The 22,069-nt window shown below is 39.1% G+C and overlaps 1 protein-coding gene across 1 annotated transcript; it reads right to left on the bottom strand.

Moving 5' to 3' along the window:
* Positions 1-86: 86 nt before the first annotated feature.
* Positions 87-21,832, bottom strand: LOC108675676 (cytochrome P450 306a1). Its single transcript, XM_018163704.2, has 9 exons — positions 21,707-21,832; positions 20,936-21,146; positions 5,185-5,327; positions 4,692-4,894; positions 4,024-4,186; positions 3,724-3,876; positions 3,041-3,193; positions 1,420-1,597; positions 87-1,152 (listed from the first exon to the last, which is right to left on the bottom strand). Exons 1-9 carry the CDS (start codon positions 21,830-21,832, stop codon positions 641-643), a joined length of 1,842 nt encoding a protein of 613 aa, XP_018019193.1. The 3' UTR covers positions 87-640.
* Between the last annotated feature and the right edge of the window lie 237 nt (positions 21,833-22,069).

Below are 22,069 nucleotides of genomic sequence, written 5' to 3'. Positions count from 1 at the left end.
CGTGAGTGTCAGTCAATGACGGAACGATCCTCGATGAGACTCACAGCATGGGACCACTGACCTTCCCGACCAGAGTTACGCGAGCCTTTATTTGCATAAAAGGGCCTTGCAGGGGTAACGTGAACACTTTCTCGGTCATGAATGATTTTAATAAACATTTACTACAGAAAACTACTACTGGTAATGTAACCTTGCAACTTATTGTCCCACGCTCGTCTCAACGTGTCCTTGTTGGTACTCGGCGAGTTTGCAGGATCTCAAAGTGGTACTCGGTCACTAAAAAAATTTATTATGAATACTTCACTTATAATACTTATTGCTGGTTGTCCGTACAAGGCTACGATTCATTTCACCACTGAAGCGAGAATTTAATTCGTTCATGAAAACACTCCCCTCAAGATGTTATTTAGTATTTCTTGTCCGTCACCGAATTCTTCTCGTCACCAGAATTGACGAGATGTTGTGACGTGTTTGATGCTGTGACGATAAGTCACAACATCAAACACGAGGTGACAATAATATATGGAAATTTTCTAGGAGGCGACAATGCCAATAACTTGGATCTCAATCCATGAAGACAACAAGGATCAGAACAATATGATTAAATCAGTGGATCCTCTCGACCGAACGACAGACGTGGCTAAAAAAATTGTGGTTTGATAAAAGTATTATGTTTTCTTGGCATAAAAACAAGTTTGTAAGGCCTGGGGGAGGTTGTGAACCCACTGACAGGGTTCAGAAACGGATCGTCGTCCCAGCATTCATGCAGTTCATCCTGTCCTGAATATTTATTGTCGTTCTGAGGTTCTTGACGAGGAGAGACATGTTCATACTTGCCTTCGTTTCCATCAACGTCGTCGTCGCTGGTCGCATCTCCTAATGAAGCTGCCAGAGGATTTGGTTTCCGGCAAAGTTCATTTTTTTCGGAGTTGGTCTCGAACCGGTCGCCGTGTCCTTCTTGAAGCAAAGAAGATGGCGTCGTCTCTCCAGCCCCCTTTGTGGAGCCGCAAGCTTTTGGATTGCCACTTTTTGCTGGATAAGAATTATTATAATAATCTTTAGGAAGCACGAGGCGATAGCGCAACAAGATCTGCGTCACGTACAGCACCAGGACAAGACGAGCGAAATCTTCGCCGGGACACACACGGCGACCTACAAAAACATTATAAAGGTCATAACCTTTCATAGACGGGGAAGCCTCCGCGATTTTTTGTTATACATTTGCTTCTATCTCAGAGGTAGATATGTTCAATACAACGTTATTAGTATATAAACACATAATATTCAGTTCCTTCAAAGCACCTTCAAACCCGAAGTATGCGATTCAGTAAAAATTAATCTTTTTAGCAAGCACGAGTCGGGATTAAGAACAGAATAAATTAAAATGATAACAAAATTAATAAAACTTGTCGAACAAACCGGTTTGGAAGGGCATGAAGGCGGCGTGCCTGATGATCTGCATCTCGTTGTGGTCGATGAATCTTTCTGGCAGGAACTGCTCAGGGTTCGTCCAATGCACCTCGTCCTTATGTACCTCAGCCAGCAGCGGGATGAGCATAGTTCCTTTAGGCACGTGGTATCCTGCGATCTCCAGGTCCTGGAGTGTAGGTATTGCGGTTGATTAACCATTCATGATTAACGCTGTACAATGATAATTAGGTAAACGCAGAGAGTCGGATTTTTATTGATGCCCCAGGCTTAAAAACTTGATTAATCCGGTATTGAAGAATTTCTCAACTTGCTGTTCACAACAATAAGTGATTCACAACTACAATTATTCTTGACGCTATCTTTTATCAGTAAAATTTCACGAGATTTGACATTCAGGATTTCATTCAAAAACAAAATGATCACAAAAAGGCAGTAGGATTTGCAGTAACTTTTGGGCTTACAAAATTAACGAAGGAACGTAACGGATGGTGACGTATTCAATAGATATTGACAACGTGACTATTTACGATTGGGTTGAAACTAAAAAAAGTAATTGTTTTATTATTGGATACGCTAAAGATGACATAACCTAAGCCCATATGAAATGCTTTACATTTTATTCAAATCGAATCGACGGGTTATCTCTGTGCAATTTTATTTATAACCTTCAAGCAACGCATGCTGTCGCTACTTCACAATTAACGAAGGCTGGCTATTACTTTTGAGGAATGGCCTTGCCCCCCTTCATTCTTATTCTAAGTTTTAGGTGAATAAGTGGACGTACTCATGCATTATAATTTTTATTTTACTTACTTATTACGCCCTCGACGCAACATAAAAAAAACTAAAAACACGAGTGAGAGAATGAGAGAGAATATATGTATAATTCAAGCGGCTATAAGCGAGTATATGTATAATTTAAGCGGCTATAAGCGAGTATATGTATAATTCAAGCGGCTATATAAGCGAGTATATGTATAATTCAAGCAGATATAAGCGAGTACATGTATAATTTAAGCAGCTATAAGCGAGTATATGTATAATTCGAGCGGATATAGAAACAACTTCAAAGTTGTGACGCGAATAATTAAGATTTTTTCTCCTGATATTCGGCTGCCATCAATAAGCTCAAAAAATTACACTTCGAGTTGCAAGTTGAAAATCCTTTAATCTAAATCTTATTCTTTTATAGTATTTATTCCACCTGATGATGGATTTTATGTATATGACAAATATTTAGTAAACTTGCCACGTCACAGCATGCGTGCTGCGTGTACTAAAATAATAATTTTCAAATGAATATCTAAAATAACGATAGATTTGTAGATTAGATAAATGTCACTTTAAAATGTAAAATAATTAAGTAATCGCTGAATAGAAATAACATCTTTGCGCTCTACTCCTTAGACAAAAACTAAAAAGTATTTACAGTCCAAGTTATAGAAATACGAGAAATCAGTAAGTGAACGAGGATTAAATTTCTCTCTGAAACACAAGTAAAAAAATCAATCACACTCATTGGAAGAATTCGTTTTATAGAAATAAAATCGATATATAACATTTTTATAAAATACAATAACTGATAAGCCAAATAAAATTCGTAACTGACTTGCGTGGTGCCGTGCGGGACGCCGAGCGTGACGACAGGATGCAGCCGCTGGCTCTCCTGCAGCGCCGCCTGCGTCAGAAGGAGCTTCGGGATGTCCGAGAACTGAACGTATCCTTCTGAAGCCAGTGCTGATATCTCACTAAATATTCTCTCCTGTAGAGTGAAATATAATAATCAGTGAAACATGAATTATCAGTCAATCACTCTTGCTGTTAATATGACTGACAAGTAATGAAACAGTGTCCCAAACGCGCTGAACTGAGCACAGAATGGTAGTACTTCTTACGTTTAATTAATTAATGTCTTTTATGTTCAATGTCTGACCCATGTCGGTGAGTATAAATTCTAGACGAAGTTATAACATTGGCTTATATAATTAAAACATAAATATAAAAATAAGTTCTGCTCGCAGAATTTGATCATTAACAACAACCACTAAAAGAAAGAACTTACTAAAAGATATACATCCAAATGGGCCGCAATAATCTCGTCAACCGAAGATTTATAAACAAGAGTTAAGGGTAGCATGCAAGAGCACAATCATGCTCAGGATAGCTGGATTTGAAATCATACTCGGGATAGATGGATTTTAAATCGAGCTCAGGATAGATGGATGTACCATCCTGCTCATGATAGATAAAATTACAATCCTGCTCAGGAGAGCAGAACGGGTGAGTCGTGACCTGGTAGTGCTGGTGAGCAGCGAGGTCGAGCAGCAGCCAGCGCAGGGAGGTGACGGTGGTCTCCGTGCCTGCGCCGAAGAGATCAGCAGCGAGGTGATGAAGCTGGCGGGGGGTGAAGCTCCCCTCCATGCCTGCACCACGCGACCACACCTCCTGCACGTCACCACACGTCAGACCACATCTCGAATGTGTTTCTGGTACTCAGGCGACTGGTACTCAGACGACTGGTACTCAGACGACTGGTACTCAGACGACTGGTACTCAGGCGACTGGTAATCATATTCCAGGTACTCAAATAACCTGCATGTAAGCGTCAACGAAGTGCCGAACTTCCTTCGCATCTTCTTCAGTTTGTAGCGCCTTCTCCGCGACGAATTTGTCGATGATTCTTTGGTAGATTGCATGGGACTTGATCTGGTTCTCCTTGATGAACTTAAGAGTCCGGCGGTGTTGCGGCAAAAATCTGTTGGAAGATTATTGCTTTGCAATGAGTCATTCCGACATTTCATCAAACATTGCTGAAAAAAGTAGAACACATTTGCTATCTAGACATGAGGTACAAATAGCACACATACAAACTGACCAGTAAGACTCTCTGATTCCAGGAACATTAATCTTAATCCTATATGTATTATTCAATAAAAATTTAAATAACCAAAGTTAAAATATGAATTTGAAGAGAAGTATTTTTCTACCGGGATACCTGCCTGAGACCGGACCCATTCTCACCCCTTCCTCCCCACTCCACTCATCCCCCAGGAAGCCAATGAACTCAGCCGTGACGATATCAGAAATGCGTAACTGCGTCGTGCGGTTCTGGGAGCCGTGCGTCGTGCACGGCGTCGCTGACGTCATTAATGCCACCGACATAGCGCTCTATAATCGCCTTGCGCTGCATCATTGACGCCACCGACTTACAATTTGTATATATTATATAATATACATCAATATTACTTAAAATACAAGACCTGAGCCAGGGTAAGAAGTTGAGAGGCCCCGCGACTCCGATAAGCTTGCTGCCCTCATCGAGGAGGTAGAGCAGACGGGCCCACTCCGGGTCGTGCCTGTCGTAGCATGTCCCGAACACCAGCAGGTTCATGGTGTTGCCCAGACTGTGCAGCAGCTCTGAACTGGGGTCCCTGATGCTCACCTCGTCTCCGTTACCGAGATTCTGGGGAATTTATAGCAAACAATATTACTCTGCACAAGAACAGCGCCAATAAACTATACCAAATTAATGCAAAATTATATTTAGTTGTTTATTTAGTAAAAATTGTCTTACGTGATTCGGATCATTTTTTCTTCATAAGCTTACCAAATTTCAAAACGATTCAATATTGTGATATATTACGATTATATTAAATTCCTGGAAGAATGTAATAATATATATTATGATAAGCATAAAATTGTGAAATTATCATAATAATTATGTGCTACTGCACTATAATCGAGAGTTCTTACTACGGCAGTCTCTTGGGCGGTCTGGAGTATGCGCATGCGCAGAGCAGCCCGCGCCGCGCCGCTGCGCATGCCCAGCGCCCGCATCACGGACACCGTGAAGCGCCGCTGGTCGCGCCATAGCTCCCCCTCTGCGCATACGAGCCCTGTACCGCAACAAAAAACATTATAAATATAATTGATGTGAAACCCAGTACATTTTGAGTAATAATGACCTAAAGAAATCGATGAATCTTTGAAAAGTAGGAATTTATCTTACGTTGTATATGTATATCGGCCCCAATGCATAGGAAAAAATAAAACGGAACAATTGTTTTCTTGTATAAATTGTTCAGGATATCTTTCAAAACATAAAGTTTCTTTGGCCACGAAAATATTAGAAAAAAGAATATAAGAAAGTTCTTGCGCTTTCGGATTGCGGGGAGAGTAAGATCCACGATATAATTTTTTTGAGCAATATTCTCTATATTTTTTAGAGTAAATCTAGAAAAATTTGAGACCAATGATCTGGCTAATTTAATTCGATCAAAAGGTCCTGATAAAACACGCAAGAAAACTGCACGCTCTCTATACCCTCATAATACGCACGTATCTTCAGAATATTACCACGTTTTTCTTGACTTCGTTTCGTGTGTCTGTCATCAAAAATTCAAACCTTAATTTAGAGCACTTCTAAACATCCTAGTAAGTTGAAATTTGGCATGCATGCTTATGCGGCCTAACAATTCAAGATTTGATCATTAGAAATGATAATTTTGGAAAAAAATAAATTTTTTAATTAAAAAAACACTAAAAATTCACGGTTTGGAATTGAGTTTTTTCTCGAACATCCACACTTGCCAACCCTGGAAATTGAGTTGAATTGCTAAAATTGCTAACTAAAAAGTAGAAAATAAATAAATATAAAAATATTTTATAAACCACGTTTTTCTGGTTTTTACAAAACTAAAAATAGTGAAATAAAACAAATAAAAAACTTTTAAAAACCACGTTTTCTTAACGGACAAAAAAGAAAAACATTTGCTCTTACATAACATTACATAACATTTTACATAACTTAAATGTTATGTAGGAGTAAATGTTTTTCTTTTTTGTCCGTTAATTAAGAAAACGTGGTTTTTAAAAGTTTTTTTATTTGTTTTATTTTACAGATAATCACGTGCTCACATTATCCTCTGAACAAAAGCACACGCGTAAAATAAATAAATTTGAATGAGCACCCACGTGTTTACGAAGTTTCTACAATGTCGAGAATATAATCGTGATTTTAAAGGGTTATGTGAATTTTATAAAGTTTGTAAGACGTGCATAGAAAGTTAAGTAAAATCCCCTGATACATTCTCCTAGGAGGAAAAGAATTCTATACTCGGGCCGATGACGCGGCGGGCGTCAGCCTTGACTCGAGCTCCGCCGACGATAGACTCGAAAGCCTTGACATTGACGACAACATTTCTGGAAGGAATACTGAAGTTCAATGAACAACTCACTTGTTTATAATTTATATCGAAAACAATTAGTAGATCTCAATTTTGTATCTAGACGTATCGTTTCGAATTAAACTTATGGTCGCTTAAAATGAGAAACCTAAGTTTTAACAGTTTAATTAAAAGTGTTGTACAGCCGTTGTTTGCTCAACGAACATTTCAAGTTCAAAACGATAGTGTTATGCTGTTCGATTAATTGATTTCGTGGTCGAATCACATAAGATGCAATAATAATTTCAAGTTCTGCAGTCATCGCACGTTGTAAGATGATCGTAAGTTCTAGAAAGATCTTAGTTCTGGAATATTCAAAAGATTGGGAATGACAGTATATAGCTCCATGATAGACCTGCGTTATATCGTCTTCTTGAGTTAATTTTCTGTTCTGTGATGATCGCAATTTCTGGTCGATGTTTATTAATCAGTCATAACTCAATGGCGCTATGAGTTCACTCATGAACTTCAATGAAGACTATGTTGCAAGCGTAACTCTATCTGCATGATGTCTGCCATATTTCTTCATGAGTCTACATGATTCTGTATGAGTCTGCATGAATCTACACGAGTCTACATTAGTCTACATTAGGTAGTCGAGAGGATTGATGCGTCTGAACGTCTAATAGATAAGACTGCTTGTCTCCACGAGAGAATAGTAGAAAAACGGAAGTGAGATATCTAATCATGTCAAGGTCTGGTGTCAAGGGCAGATGCCAAGGCCTGTTCAGTAACTGCTACATCTGTCAAGAGTTATATATATCATGATCACCACAGCTCAGTACTGCTCGCAGGTGTGAACTGTAAGTTCTTGCGTCACGTAGAACGTAACTGTATGTTCGAGTAAGAAGTGGTAGTACCACAACGTCTAAGATTTTCACAGTCGTGAGTTGTAAGATGGTAAGATGCTATAGGCTAAAGGTGTACGCTTGCAACCTCACTGGTGAATAGAGCTTTATTTATTCATACAATATCTGGGAAACGTGTAAGGAATGAAAGTTTTGAGTCTTCGGCCATAATATCTTCGGCCATAATAAATTTTTATAAATACTGACCAGAAGCTGCTAAATATAATTATGCTAATAAGTGTTAATGAGATGTAAACAACACTTTTAGTATGAAGTACACAATATGCAAATATATGTGTTATGATGTTATATTATTCTATCAATTAGAAAAATATGTAATACCATACTGAACATTGTTGAAAACAGGTGCTAATCATGTAGTCCAATAAACAAATATTAATGTAAATAAATGAAAAATTATTTAATAATATGCAATAAAACAATTAATAGGGCAGGAAGCCAATGAATATATGCACAATACAGTAACGAATTTGGCGACAAAGACATGAATAAATATGATGCCAAAATGTGGAATTAGGATGAAAATTTAAATAGTGACAATTTTTTCGGAAAATAATGTCAGCGACTTGAGTAATCTTATGTTGGTGGTCAACCTTCCACTGTCCATAAATTTTCATTAAAAGCCTTGCTTTATCAATCAACTTTCAATCAATTTGCATTCAATTATCTGCATTAAATTCGAATCTTTCATTGAGTGTCAATCATGTCCGTCCACTATTAATTGTTTTTACATACATTTTCACACAAATTTTTACTCTCTTATAATGTTTTCCTGTTTGTTTTTTGTCACGTTATTGTTTTTACACATCCTCCCTACAGTTTTCTTATTTCAAGAGTAATCTTGCATTGTAATGAATTTCTCCCTTCACATGCATTCCTTCATGCATTCAATTGCCAAAAAATTGATTGCAAGATTTCGTAGTTGTGTGAACTCTGTTTTGGGATTACAAAAGTACGTTTTACCCAAAATAATAAATTTTGGTCATATGCAAATTTTTAAATTTGATTTGTAGAATTTAATTTTATCTGACAAGAATTAAATTGGCGTTGTATCATAATTTAAACGAACGATTTTTATTTTAATTCTCAATTATTTCTTATTGAATTCTGATGGCTACAAGGAAGACTTTTCTTTGTCACCTAGTTGATCTCAAATCGACCCTTCTTCAGGCTCACAATGAACATCAAATCATTATATGAAATCTTTCATTGAATTCATGTAGGAAATTCTTTACTATTCATAATATTTTTATTGAAATTGCAGGTAATATCCCCTGCTAGATGAATGCATTTACCTGCGTCGCTTGTAAAGTTTGAAATAAATAAATGGCATTTGTTTGTAAAATATAGTGATACACAATATTGTGGATCGTAATTCAGTTAATTACTATGTTTTAAGGAATTACTAGTTAATTACTCACTATAATACCTATTTACTTAAAAAGATGGCCACGGGCTATTCCGATATTCAGTGAGACGTTATAACCCATTATGCATCTAACGTTGAAATAACGCTAATAAAACGCTGTTTAAGTGGAATAAACATGTAGCCAACATTATTTCGGGGGAAAAAGATTTGTTTCGGGGGATTTTTGTTTTTAGCCCAGACGGTATGCATGGGTATTATTCATATATAACACGGCTAGCAGCTAATTCTGTATTCCTTCTGAAATTGCATTCGAGAATAGTTTCCTTATGGTGAGTTCCAACGAGCGGAATCCAAAACTGCAAAACTGCGGTGCTAATAATTAGTTGCGTCTAATGTTAGTTCACGGCATTAAAGATCATTGAAGAAATAATTTCGAAATTAAGGTTATTTGGAACAATCGGCCATTCGGGCCGTTATTTTCAGGTTAAAAATTCTGAAAAAATTTTCACAGTAATTGTTAGCCCTTCGGCCAAACACATTCACAGATCTTTATTTTGATTAGCCTGGGTGGTTCTAATCGTTGAAAATGTAAATTTTTAAACTTCGTCATTTTATTCGATGATTTTGTATGCGTACTGCGGAGACAGCCTGAGTGGTCAACTAGTCCACGGAAGTCGGCCTTCACACATCAGTTACTCAAGAGGCCGCTGTGCGCGACTCGGCGTCGTGTGGCTATGTTGGGCGGCGTACGGACTTTAAAGATATAACTCAGGACTCACTGCAGTGAGTGACAGAGAGCGCATTTTCTCGCCGACGAAAACTTGAGGTCACGGACGGACGGACAGACGGACAGACAGACGGACATGGCGAGCACAATAGTGCATTTTTTTCATAAATGAGAAAATGCGCTAAAAACGCAAGAAATCTCTGTACAGTCATGCAAAGAATTAAAACTGCTCCAATAAAATCAATCAAATCCCTTGCGTCTTAACATTATGCTTGCATAGTCATAATATACTACATAATTTTAAGGCCATCAGGTAATTTAGATCCATTATTGTAATTTTTGTTCAAATTAAGAAGACACACAGGTAAGCGGTCCAAATGAGTACGGATAATTTCCTGATCTTTTCGTCGCTTCGTTTCACGATCAAAAGTTCACGATTGAGCAAGTTTGAGTCCACAAACGGAAAGCGATATTTATTTATCAAAATCGAAACCAAAATTCATACTGACGATAAAAAATATAAAATCAGATCAGATTCAACGGCAGAATTTATTTAGACATCAACAAATGTCAGTTGAATGTAAAAGTTTCGAGCTATTGTCTCGCTGTTTCCTCGTGATAATGCAGCTTTAATATCCTACTAATTGATTAATTAATCATTGTTAGGCCTACATGTACTGCACATTTTTATGGGCCTCAGTATACTTTCTATGCACGTCTTCTAAAATTATCGTAAGTTCTGATACTATCATAGTACTGGAATACTCAAAATGTGGAAATGCAAGTATTTCCATGACAGTGGTTCCATGATAGACCTGATATAAAACTCTTAACAGTTGGAGTGGTTTCTGAACAGGCCTTGGCATCTGCCATTGACACCTGGCCTTTGCTTGAAATATTAGAGCTAACTACCCTGATTACATAAAAGATCAAATGATTTAAAGTTAAATTCAGTATCACAACTTTTTTGACAGCGCCTATCTAGCTCGTTAAAGTATCTCAATACATTATTCTTGCTTGTAATGTACACTCACATAACCTTCGTAAGTGAACTCTAGCGGCAGTTCCGAATGACCACTATAATATCTGTCAACATTTTTTCCGTATTCCGGATACAGTTTTCCAGTATCAATAAAAAATATACCGCCATCCCCACCTCCATGAGACAATCCTTATATTCCAGCGACTGAGGCTGAGTTCATTGAATCGCTTTATAGAGAACTACAACATTTAAATCCCTGAAGCAAGACCAAGGGAAAAACCCCGACGCTGGGTTCAAAGTGAAGAAAAATCTTGAGTTACAAGAGCTCACTAGATAACACCGCCAAGGTCGTAGTTTGCATAGCTGGCCCAGTTAAGGCAAGAGTTGAATGATCTCCCTCTTGTTCCGCCATATCCAACACTACCTGCAGCTCACGGCTACGGAAGCCACTCGATCCTGAAGACGAGGCTGTGTGGATATGAATATTTGAATGCGGAAGACCTCATGATTTACAAATTCTATATCGGATCCGCAAGGTAACCGCTATAAGCATAGTTCAGTGCCCTGTTGCAGAACACACTGATGTGTGAGTCCGGAAATATAAATATATACGAGGGGGTCGTGAGTTGAGCGATTACCATAATTTTTAATTCTGATTCCAACATCTATACGTTTTTAATTTGATAATTTAGTTGCAATCTATTGATATTGACGCATCAGTCTCACTCATAAGTCTGTCCCTGGTTTAAAAAAATAATGGCTTGATGGATTGTTGGTATAACTGCATCAATAATTTGCAAAATAAATATTACTATCAGCCATTTAACGTCACAATCAATTTCTTTAAAGATAATGAAGCGTACTGAACTAGATCTTGATTCAATCCAACCTTATGATTCAAAAAGATATAATCTTTTTGAAAGCTAAGATTGTTTAAATATTAGTTGGTAATGTATCCATTTGCTTGTTAAGTATATATTTGGTTTGTGCACTAGAAGCTCAAAATTTGATCCGTGAAAATTTCATGAAAAGCCTGTATGAATTCACGCTTTTTAGGAACATCTGCTTGACACACCAGTTGAATCGAAGCAAAACTTGAACGTTAAAAACGCTATCGCTTTTAATTAATCCGATAACTAAATTTGTGTTCCCCTGTATTTGTGTTGGCGCGTCTTCATTATTCTTGGCGTCAACGAACACTCGCTGCGTACCAGCGATTGGAACTTGTCTCGTCGTGCGCATAAACCATTCCACGTGAGCATAAACCATTGTGCGCATTTCCGAAATTATAATCAGAGATGTTTCAGAAATATAGGCATTGATTTTAAGAATGAAACTTTATAATTTACCTGTATTAAATTATCCAGTGGTCGTTTTCCAAATATCAAATGATATATTTTACTGGAGCAAATCCACGTTCAATTTGACAAGTACAGTTGTCCTGCTAAACATGAACTATGTTTACTTCAAATTCAGATCTTGCAATGAAGTACGACGTGTATAATATTGTACATTAGACTGTATCACGGGCCACATATCAATAGAAGAAGCAGCCACGGGAGCAGAATTCTAAGAGTGCATTGTACTGTAGTTAATCTCATTTAATTCTACGTACAATGCCGGGTTAACGTCAAGGATCGAATAATTCAAGCATGATAAGACGGGGTATCATATATACGGGGAGCTATCAACTCCTCAGGTACGTCAGGAAGTAAAAAGCTCAAAAATGGACCGAGGCTCTTAGGTGTACTGAGGCTCAAGAGCGTACCGAGGTTCAAAAGTGTACTGAGGCTCATAATTGTACCAAAGCTCAGAAGTGTATCGAGGCTCAAACGTGTACCAAGGCTAAAAAGTGTACGGAGATTATAAAAGTGTACAAGCTTCATAAGGGTACCGAGAATGATAGTTCCGCTCAGGACCGAGTCTCAAAAGTGTAACGAGGCCCCTAGTTCCGCAAGGCACTGTACGAGGATCAAAAATGTACCTTGGCATGTTAGTTCCGCGCAGGTAACATAATTCTCATGAGTGCACACAGATTTCACCATCAGAGGAGGTACGGAGCGCGTGCAGTCTAGAGGGGGCAGTAAGCCAGTGAGTTTTTGCGTTGCCATCGTTGGCGCCACTACCGCAGCCAAGGCCGACCTTACACACCGATGTCAACAACCTCGCTGCGCCTGCGCAGTGGACACTCGAACCTCCTTGGACTTCGATTCAATTGCGCACTGGAAGTCAAACTCGAATAGCCCCTAATTGCGCTGGTCTTAAATTGCGTCATAAATTTGTTAATTTGCAGGCTGTGCAGGTTGGTTACGGGCAAACTAAAAATTGTTTTAAATACCAAAGTATATGCCGGGTTGATCGGTGCGAAACGAGTGAGCAGAAATAAGTTTTTGCTTCAATCGTCGGATAATTGATTAAACTATACTAACAATACTTGCGACACTTCTTTCATAGCATGAAGCACACTAATCACTTAACTAATAAAATTCCCGACTTTATGCCGCACACAAATGTCGTCATGGAAGGGTCGTCGTACAGACGTGGAAGAGACCGTCGTCAAAGACCGCGCACCAAATGTGCAGCGAGGTCAGGAGCGCTCACGCCATCCAAGCGACTGCATTCCGCTGTATAACCGGTCCGCCCCGCGCGGTTGCCCATGCATCTCGGTGCATTATTTCCCAACAAGTTTATCTAGAGCTTCTCCGAATTCCAGGACCGGTGTGGGCGTTTCTTGGAAGTTGACGGTACAAGAACATCGTTCGAATTGTGATGCAATTGCTTGCTGTGCAGGTAAGTCGTTGACGTGCAAGCTTGCCAACAACATCCACGACCCTGAAATCTATCGAATGACGTAGAACTATAAGCCTCTCACCAGGTATTCGAAGTTGAAATTATGTTCATTGTACGTTTCTTTCAAAATCATTTACCCGGTGGATTAATTTATGTCGCCCTCCACTCATTTGGTATTTCTGATACCCTATTAAATTTTTAGCTAATTTTGCATAGTCAATGCTCTGCTTACTATGGGACGTTTATAGAAATCGACTCTCGACCTTCAAATGAGATTTTCCCCGCAATCTCCAATTTTCATGTTATTAATTAACATCTTAATATTCCTAATAACTAGATGGTAATTAAGCTTCTTCTTTCCTTAACATCCACCTCAGTGCAACTTTTTATTCAATACCAACAGGTTTTTGCACCCATTCTAACTTTTTTAATTTTTATTTCCATCTGCGCCCGACCTCCAAGATTAAAGACCATCATATAAACATTATTCTTGTTTTTACAGCTTGCGAATCAGTCTCCAAGGATACATTTTTTATGTTCTCCGGAAAATTCCCCCAGCTGAGATTTTTAAAATTCTCGAACTGTGTAGTCCCAGAATCGTTTGTATAAACTATTTTTTATTGAAGGGAAACTGCGTTTAAATCCATTTTTTATCATTATTTATTTTTTATTTCAATCTATCACCAGAAGAAAATAGATATAAACCTTGTGAGAAATGCGCAGAATTTTTTTTTTAATTTTGTTAAAACATAAATATAAAGTATATATATCATTAAATTGCGTTAGGCACAAATCTGTTTCAATATTTCAAGCAGATCATTCCTATTCGATGACATTAGTATCCTCAATACGAGAGGATATTTTATGAATATACCTTATATCCTAACGCATGACATTGAGGGTACGCTATAAGAAGCAAATAATCTAACCTGCGTTTATTGCCGGTCCATAAAAAATTAAGGCCCACAAGAGACCGAGACAAATGCCTGCCTCCTGGACTCGGTTGCTTGACTTGCAGAGCGCGGACTGCTGAAGGTCAGCAGCACATGATCGATGCTTGATAATACCTCATCAATTACAAGCCAAATAATCATCATAATCATCATCATCAGGTCTTCTCTAGCACACCCAAGGTGGATGTAACTTTTACCTTTTCGTTTTCTAAAGCTAAATACTCAGAATAAGTATTCTTTAGTGCATCTTGCGGCCGGCCACTATTCAGGTTTCAAAGAATATCAGCCGATTGCTCTGGTAGGATATGAGTTTACGATGATCGTATTAAGTTACGATGGTGGCTTGTGGACGGCATGTAATTAAAGCGAGGCGTACACCTCGTATCCGAACAAACCTCGTCCCAGGAACGAGTTTCATGTCAGAACGAGCCTCGAGCTCAAACGAGCCTCGTACCCTAACAAGTTTGAACGAGCCTCGTGCCGAGAACGAGTCTCGTGCACAAGCGAGCATCGTACCCAAACGAGGCTTGTGCACAAGCGAGACTCGTACTCGAGCGAGTCTCGTGCCGAGAACGAGCCTCGTACCTTAGTGAGCCTCGTATCCTAGTGAGCCTCGTACTCAAACGACCATCGTGCTCAAGCGAGCCTCGTGCCAGCCACGTGGAGCCGGAGAGGTGATGGAGTGCGAGTGCCTTGCCAGGGTATAGGTTGCTCGCTCATGCATGCCAGAGCGCATACAGGCGCCGACACAAAAGTGATGCAATAAGATTGCAATCTTTGCCTCGAATAAAAGCTGAATTATTTCAATGTTCACTTGGCTGGAAACTTCATACGTCAATCAGACGTGGTTGATTGTTTTTATTAAACAAGTGAGTGGGGTAATTCAGCGGTGTAAAGTCATTAATAAGGAGACAGTAATTAATGAGATATTCGCAATCAAGAGGACGATGAGCGTGATAAGTATATGAAGTATAATTGACTAGCCTGCAGGATCCTGATATGAAAGAATTTTAGAGCTTCTATCCCAGATCCGAGTTCTAGTTTCCACCCATTGAAATTCGCAGCAAATTAAATCGTTTCTCTATTGGAGAGAACTGCTACCCTGCCAACATCATAGCGGCATAATATGATATTATTCAAGTATTTTCTGAAACTGCATTAAATGATAGTCTTATAAATCGGTGAATTCAAAGTTAAATGATATTGTTGCCGCAACATTTGGTTAACACGTTGACTGCGAAGTGGTACATATGCGTACCACGAAATGTATTTTTCCAGGACGTAGTGGTACATAATTCAGGTTGCCTTAAATCGGCCAAATCCGAGAACAAAAAAGGCCAAAAAAGGCCGAGCCCTTAATATATACTAATTTATTTGTAGGTTCCGCTATTAAAATTCCATTTATTTTCTTTTTGCAGTATTTAAAATTTAATTAAGAAGTACCCCTATATAAATTTTAGCTGGCCAACGCAATTGAGAAAAACTAAATCACGGAATTTGTCCGGAAAAAATGACCGTCTGGCAACCCTGTTTAAAAACAGTACAAAAATGAAATAATAATACAAGATGAAGCAATCGTAGTCAACGTGTTAAACATTGTAGTTACCTCAAGCCCTGTAAAAACTCTCAGCCACCCTACTTCGCACATCACTCTACTTGGACTCTATAGACATCTTACTTGGACCCTGGTCACATCGTACTTGGTCCCTGTCACAACGTACTTGGACCCTGACCATATCATACATGGACCCTGGTCACATCATACTTGGACCCTGGTCACATCATACTTGGACCCTGGTCACATCGTACTTGGAACCTGTACACATCATACTTGGACCCTGACCACATCATACATGGACCCTGGTCACATCATACTTGGACCCTGGTCATATCGTACTTGGTCCCTGGTCACATCATACTTGGACCCTGGTCAAATCGTACTTGGTCCCTGTCACATCATACTTGGACCCTGACCACATCATACATGGACCCTGGTCACATCATACTTGGACCCTGGTCATATCGTATTTGGTCCATGGTCACATCGTACTTGGACCCTGGTCACATCGTACTTGGAACCTGGTCACATCGTTCTTGGACCCTGGTCACATCATACTTGGACCCTGGTCACATCATACTTGGAACCTGGTCACATCGTTCTTGGACCCTGGTCACATCATACTTGGACCCTGGTCGCATCCTACTTGGACCGTGGTCACATCATACATGGTCCCTAGTCACATCATACTTGGACCCTGGTCACATCATACTTGGACCCTGGTCGCATCCTACTTGGACCCTGGTCACATCATACTTGGACCCTGGTCACATCGTACCTGGACCCTGATCACATCATACATGGACCCTGGTCCCTGTTCACATCGTACTTGGACCCTGATCTCATCATACATAGACCCTGGTCACATCGTACTTGGACCCTGGTCACATCATACATGGACCTTGGTCACATTGTACTTGGACCCTGGTCACATCATACTTGGACCCTGGTCGCATCATATTTGGGCCCTGGTCACATTATACTTGGACCCTGATCGTATCATATTTGGGCCCTGGTCACATCATACTTAGACCCTGGTCGCATCATATTTGGACCCTGGTCCCATCGTACTTGAACCCTGGACAAATCATACTTGGACCCTGGTCACATCGTACCTGTACCCTGGTCATATCATACTTGGTTCCTGAACAAATCATACTTGAACCCTGATCTCATCATACATGGACCCTGGTCACATCGTACATGGACCCTGGTCACACCATACTTGGACCCTGGTCACATCATACTTGGACCCTGGTCACATCATACTTGGACCCTGGTCACATCGTACTTGGACCCTGGTCACATCATACTTGGACCCTGGTCACATCGTACTTGGACCCTGGTCACATCATATTTGGACCCTGGTCACATCATACTTGGACCCTGGTCACATCATACATGGACCCTGGTTGCATCATATTTGGACCTTGGTCCCATCGTTCTTGAACCCTGGACAAATCATACTTGGACTCTGGTCACATCGTACTTGAACCCTGGACAAATCATACTTGGACCCTGGTCAGATCGTACATGGACCCTGGTCACATCATACTTGGACCCTGGACAAATCATACTTGAACCCTGGTCATATCATACTTGGATTCTGGTCACAAATCCACAAACATTCACCCTGGCAAATCATACATGGACTCTGGAAACTTTATAATTGCTAATGGACACATTATACATGGACTCTGCACACATCACACATGCATATATACATAGGACGGATTATACTTGCTCCCCAGGATATACATTATACTTATACTTGGGACTCATCACACGCGGACTCGGATGTTTGAGATCCACTTTTTACGGTACTAAGGCCCTCTGAATAAAACCTATACAGTTTTCGATAACACAGTTCGGGAATTTTATATAATTTTGGCTTAGGTATGAACTATCTTATTGTTAGTCCTTGAACTGAACGTGTATGTTAGCAAGGAGTACAATTTAGCTTATCCTAAGGGAATACGCTGTTATTTTTCACTCATCAAGCGGCAAGGACTTGATAGTGTTTCCATTTGCATATAATGATATTCAGATTATACTTCCATCACGCTTTGAATGTCGAAAAAAACTAAATACATTATTGTTGATTGTCCTTTAGTATCGCGAAAATCATATAAAATCACTAATATTCAATCATTGAGATAAAAGAGATTTCTGATAATTGATGGCATCAGCCAAATAAATGATAAATGAAAAAATGCCGGCATTCGTACTGATTCTCCTCCAAAAATTGTGTCCGTACATTTTTTAAAGAGGAGATAAAATGGCTGCCTTCCACTCTTGAAAACTTGAATAGCAGTTGAGATATTATTAAAAAATTTCCGCATTTGCTAGTCAAAATTTTTAATAATGATAAATCGAAACCGGACTGGCCGGGCAACATAATTTGCTTGAGTCTCAAGACAATTATTTGGAAGTATGCAATACGAGCATGAAGGGCGTATGCATCGTTAACAGCTACCATACAACTGTTAAAATTTAATTCAATATTCGTTTAGTTCAATTTTAAAGATTTGCTTTTGTATGTCAAAATCTCAAATAATTGTCGATACGTCAAGTTTTCTACTCGTTAAATTTTGTAAAATTTTACAAATGATGGAAAAAAGAAAGCAGTTCTAATATTTGCGCAAGTCTGTGTTTCAACTGCTAGCGTTGCAAACAATCAAGCGCCATCAATGCATAAAACCAAGTCAACACCAAAATAGGTCTGAAGCCTTGCGAGGAGCTCAGCGTGAAGCGTTTTTTATCACGTTAAATTCGAGCACGACGCTTTGCCCGTCAATAATTTTAGAATTGCACCCTTTGCCTTTGGTATTCACTGATATCTAGTGCCGTCTATTTTTTCTGCCTTATTTAAGACATAAGGCGTGCTTGTCCAGGTGGCCTTGGAGCAGACGAAGGTGGGGCGAGAACATAAGTCTTCCGGGAGTCAATTTTCTCTGGCAGGAGTGAAGAAGTCCGTTCTAGGCAGAAAATCATTCACGAAGTTTCAGTCATTTACTTTGCAATGGATTAATTACTTTATAGAGCTTCGTTAACGTCACAAAAAAAAAAACAGGGCCAAAATTTCAGATGAATATGTATTCTTAAATTCCTGCCCTCCACTTGCGTTGAAAATGCAAAACTAAGACTTGGTTCAATTCAGTATCGTAACAAATAGCTCACTCTTGCTTATAAAACGAACACAAAAGAATTTGTATATACACGCGTTTGATCTATACTTTATACAGGGATTACATATATTATCTCCTTTTCTGCATCAATTGAGCATCTTTTTCATTTGACTTGTCTCACTACGTACTATGGAGAAAAACTTGCGTGTCTTGTCTGAAAGAACCTTTCTGCCAAGGCCAGTGAACAGTTTTCGAAACATTTCACATGGTTAAAAGGACCACTGCACTCCAGACTTTGCCGGATCGGTCCAGTTGCGCTGTTTACCTTGTTGAACGCCCATCCATGGGTGAGAGGATGCAAGGCCATTTCACTCATGGCAGTCGGTTTACTGAGATCCTGGTATAACTCAATAGAATCGAGTTGTAATCGGTTTTAAGAGAGAATGCTATGTGTATCTAAATGCAAAATAGACTATGAGGTATTGCATAAAAATGTCGACATGGAAATTCGACACGTTTTAATATATCGTTGCTCGGCAACAGTTAGTTGGGTGGGCAATTGAATTGTGCATTTAAATGGAACCTATGATATTTTGTACATGCTATACGTTTGAATGGCTTTAATTTATTGTTTCTCGGTTATATTGATTTTTTGATATTTCAGATTTTAATCTTTTGACCGTTAACTTTCTGCTAGCTGATCGCAAAAATATTTTCCCTTCCTGATAACTTAGAAGTCAGACATTTGGTGTTAGAAAATTTCATCTATTTCTCTACATTCTTCGTTCGGTCTGATCGATTCTTTAAATATAATTGAGTTTTAGGGTTGTTAAATTTCTGAACTGATCATATCTATATCTCCTTATCATCCACGCAAAATAATTTTTAATGAATTTCTATTGACAACCTGTGGCTGCATAGTTCCACCCTATTAATCCATGCACATAACACAGCTAGCGAACTATTCTTTTGCACCTCAGAAGATCAATCACTTGAATTACATGAAAGACGCTCACTAGGTTTCGACTCGCAGTGATGATGGTGATCTGGCACAATAACACAAAATCTTACAGTGCTTTAATTTTTTAAATGATATTGCCTTCATTGAAATAAAAATATGAATTTATGAATTCTACTACGATTATAAGTCAATATGAATAGTAAAGTTGATTTGATATGTATTAAGTAATCACTGGGTGTCTTTGGAAAAATAAGTTAGAGCCAACATGAAGCAGCTTTGGCATATACATATACGGTTGGCACAAACTATGTTTTGCCAACCGCTCAAGATTTCATGTTCAAAAATGAAGAAACATCAGTCAATGTTTGAGTGAACCACTAGGACTCTTGTATAGCATTCATTCGATGTTCATGATGTATCGATTTAATGACGAGAAACAAGTCAATTAATAGGATGCACGCATCGCGCGACCAGATTAGGGAAGAGTGTTGTTTAATTATTTTCTTTATCCATTTTCTGATTTCTTAACAGAAAATAATTCGAACGTAAACTAATCTATATTCAGCACTCCACAGCGCTGGGCGATTCGCCTTGCTATCTACAGTCGGAGCCATAAACTTCGCCGCAGCACTTGTATCGCCGGCCTTTAAAAGAAGCGATCTATTTTGCTAAAAACTAACAACAGTTTTCTAGAGCAATTAAAAATGCTTCTTAGTTATAGTATGGCAATGGAACCCAATAGATTGTAATTCCGACCTGTATTATTCTCTTTTTATAGATGAGATGCGCGTTCAGTGCAGTAGATACCAATGGACGATTTATTTGTCATTAAGTTTCACAAATTGCCATGTCCTAATCCATATTACTGTCTTGTAACCCACCCATGTCCTTCTGATTTGCTTCCTGTCCTCGCCTTTTCCTCGTCCTGAGTTATTCACTCACCCATGCCCTCCATGATGCCGTGTGTGAGGTACAGCGGTGCTCGGCCTGACGCGGCCTCCTTGGCGAAGGTGGTGCGTATAAGGTCCTCCCTCGCGAGCACCACAGCACGCACCTCGCCCAGCTGCAGCTGCACCACCGGACCGTACCGACGCACCAGCGACCGAAGGCTCTCATGAGGCTGTTTGGGGTCGAGCAGCAGCAGTGATCCGATCTGGTTTGGGTTTAAGTTTATAATAAATTATATTAGTCCTTTGTTTATTAAAATTTATTATATTCATTAAATGCGATTTCATTATATGAAGTATTATTTAGGAATAGCAAAGCATGGATATAAGTAAGTGTGCGTTTCAAAAGAAACGAGTTGATTAATAAATAATAATGATTAATTTTGCTAGCGTTGATATAGCTGGCAGGGTCAGACGCTACTTAATTGCAGGATAACTGAATGCAATCCAGGCAGCTGTGGACACTCACTTTATTAACTTGAGTGCCTAATTATACAGCTGTAATAATGTACGTTTTCAGCATAATTTTACAGGAGAATTTATCATGGTTTTTTTAAAGTTTTAAATCCGATCGCGCTTGGTAGGAATTTAATTTTTCGTTTACAATAATCATAAAAAATTTATTTGGCACACCGCAACAGCCACGAACGTCGGGCTTATGACAGTTGTAGTGAGGCCAAGATGGTCATAATAAGGGCCAAGATGGTCATAATATGTATTTTCACAGCTTCACGCAATTCAGATATCGTGACAATGTCTCACTTACGACAGGCCAGCCCCATGGGCCGGGGGGCGATGGTTTGCGATGGTAGTTCCTGTTGAGGATCAGGAGGACGACGGCCACCGCCGCGCCACCTGCTGCCGCCACAGCCGCAGCCTCCCAACTCCACATCGACATATATATATATATATAGTCAGAGTTGACCAAATGCAACGTATTTTCAGCACAACAAATTATTGTTTAGCAAGTGATTAGAAATGATTTTGTTTTATATTTAGAGACTGCTATACGCAAGGCAGAGACGTTAAGTAAAGAAATAAGGGACAAATTAGCTTATATGAAAAATTTAAGTATGTGCCAAACTCGCGAGAGAACATGATAGCATTTCTTTACATTTTAGGGCATTTT

The sequence above is a fragment of the Hyalella azteca genome, unplaced genomic scaffold (genome assembly GCF_000764305.2).
Source record: "Hyalella azteca isolate HAZT.00-mixed unplaced genomic scaffold, Hazt_2.0.2 contig12009, whole genome shotgun sequence".
NCBI lineage: Eukaryota > Metazoa > Arthropoda > Malacostraca > Amphipoda > Hyalellidae > Hyalella > Hyalella azteca.
The sequence above is the reverse complement of the archived record's forward strand: the minus strand, read 5'-3'. Positions and strand labels throughout refer to the sequence as shown.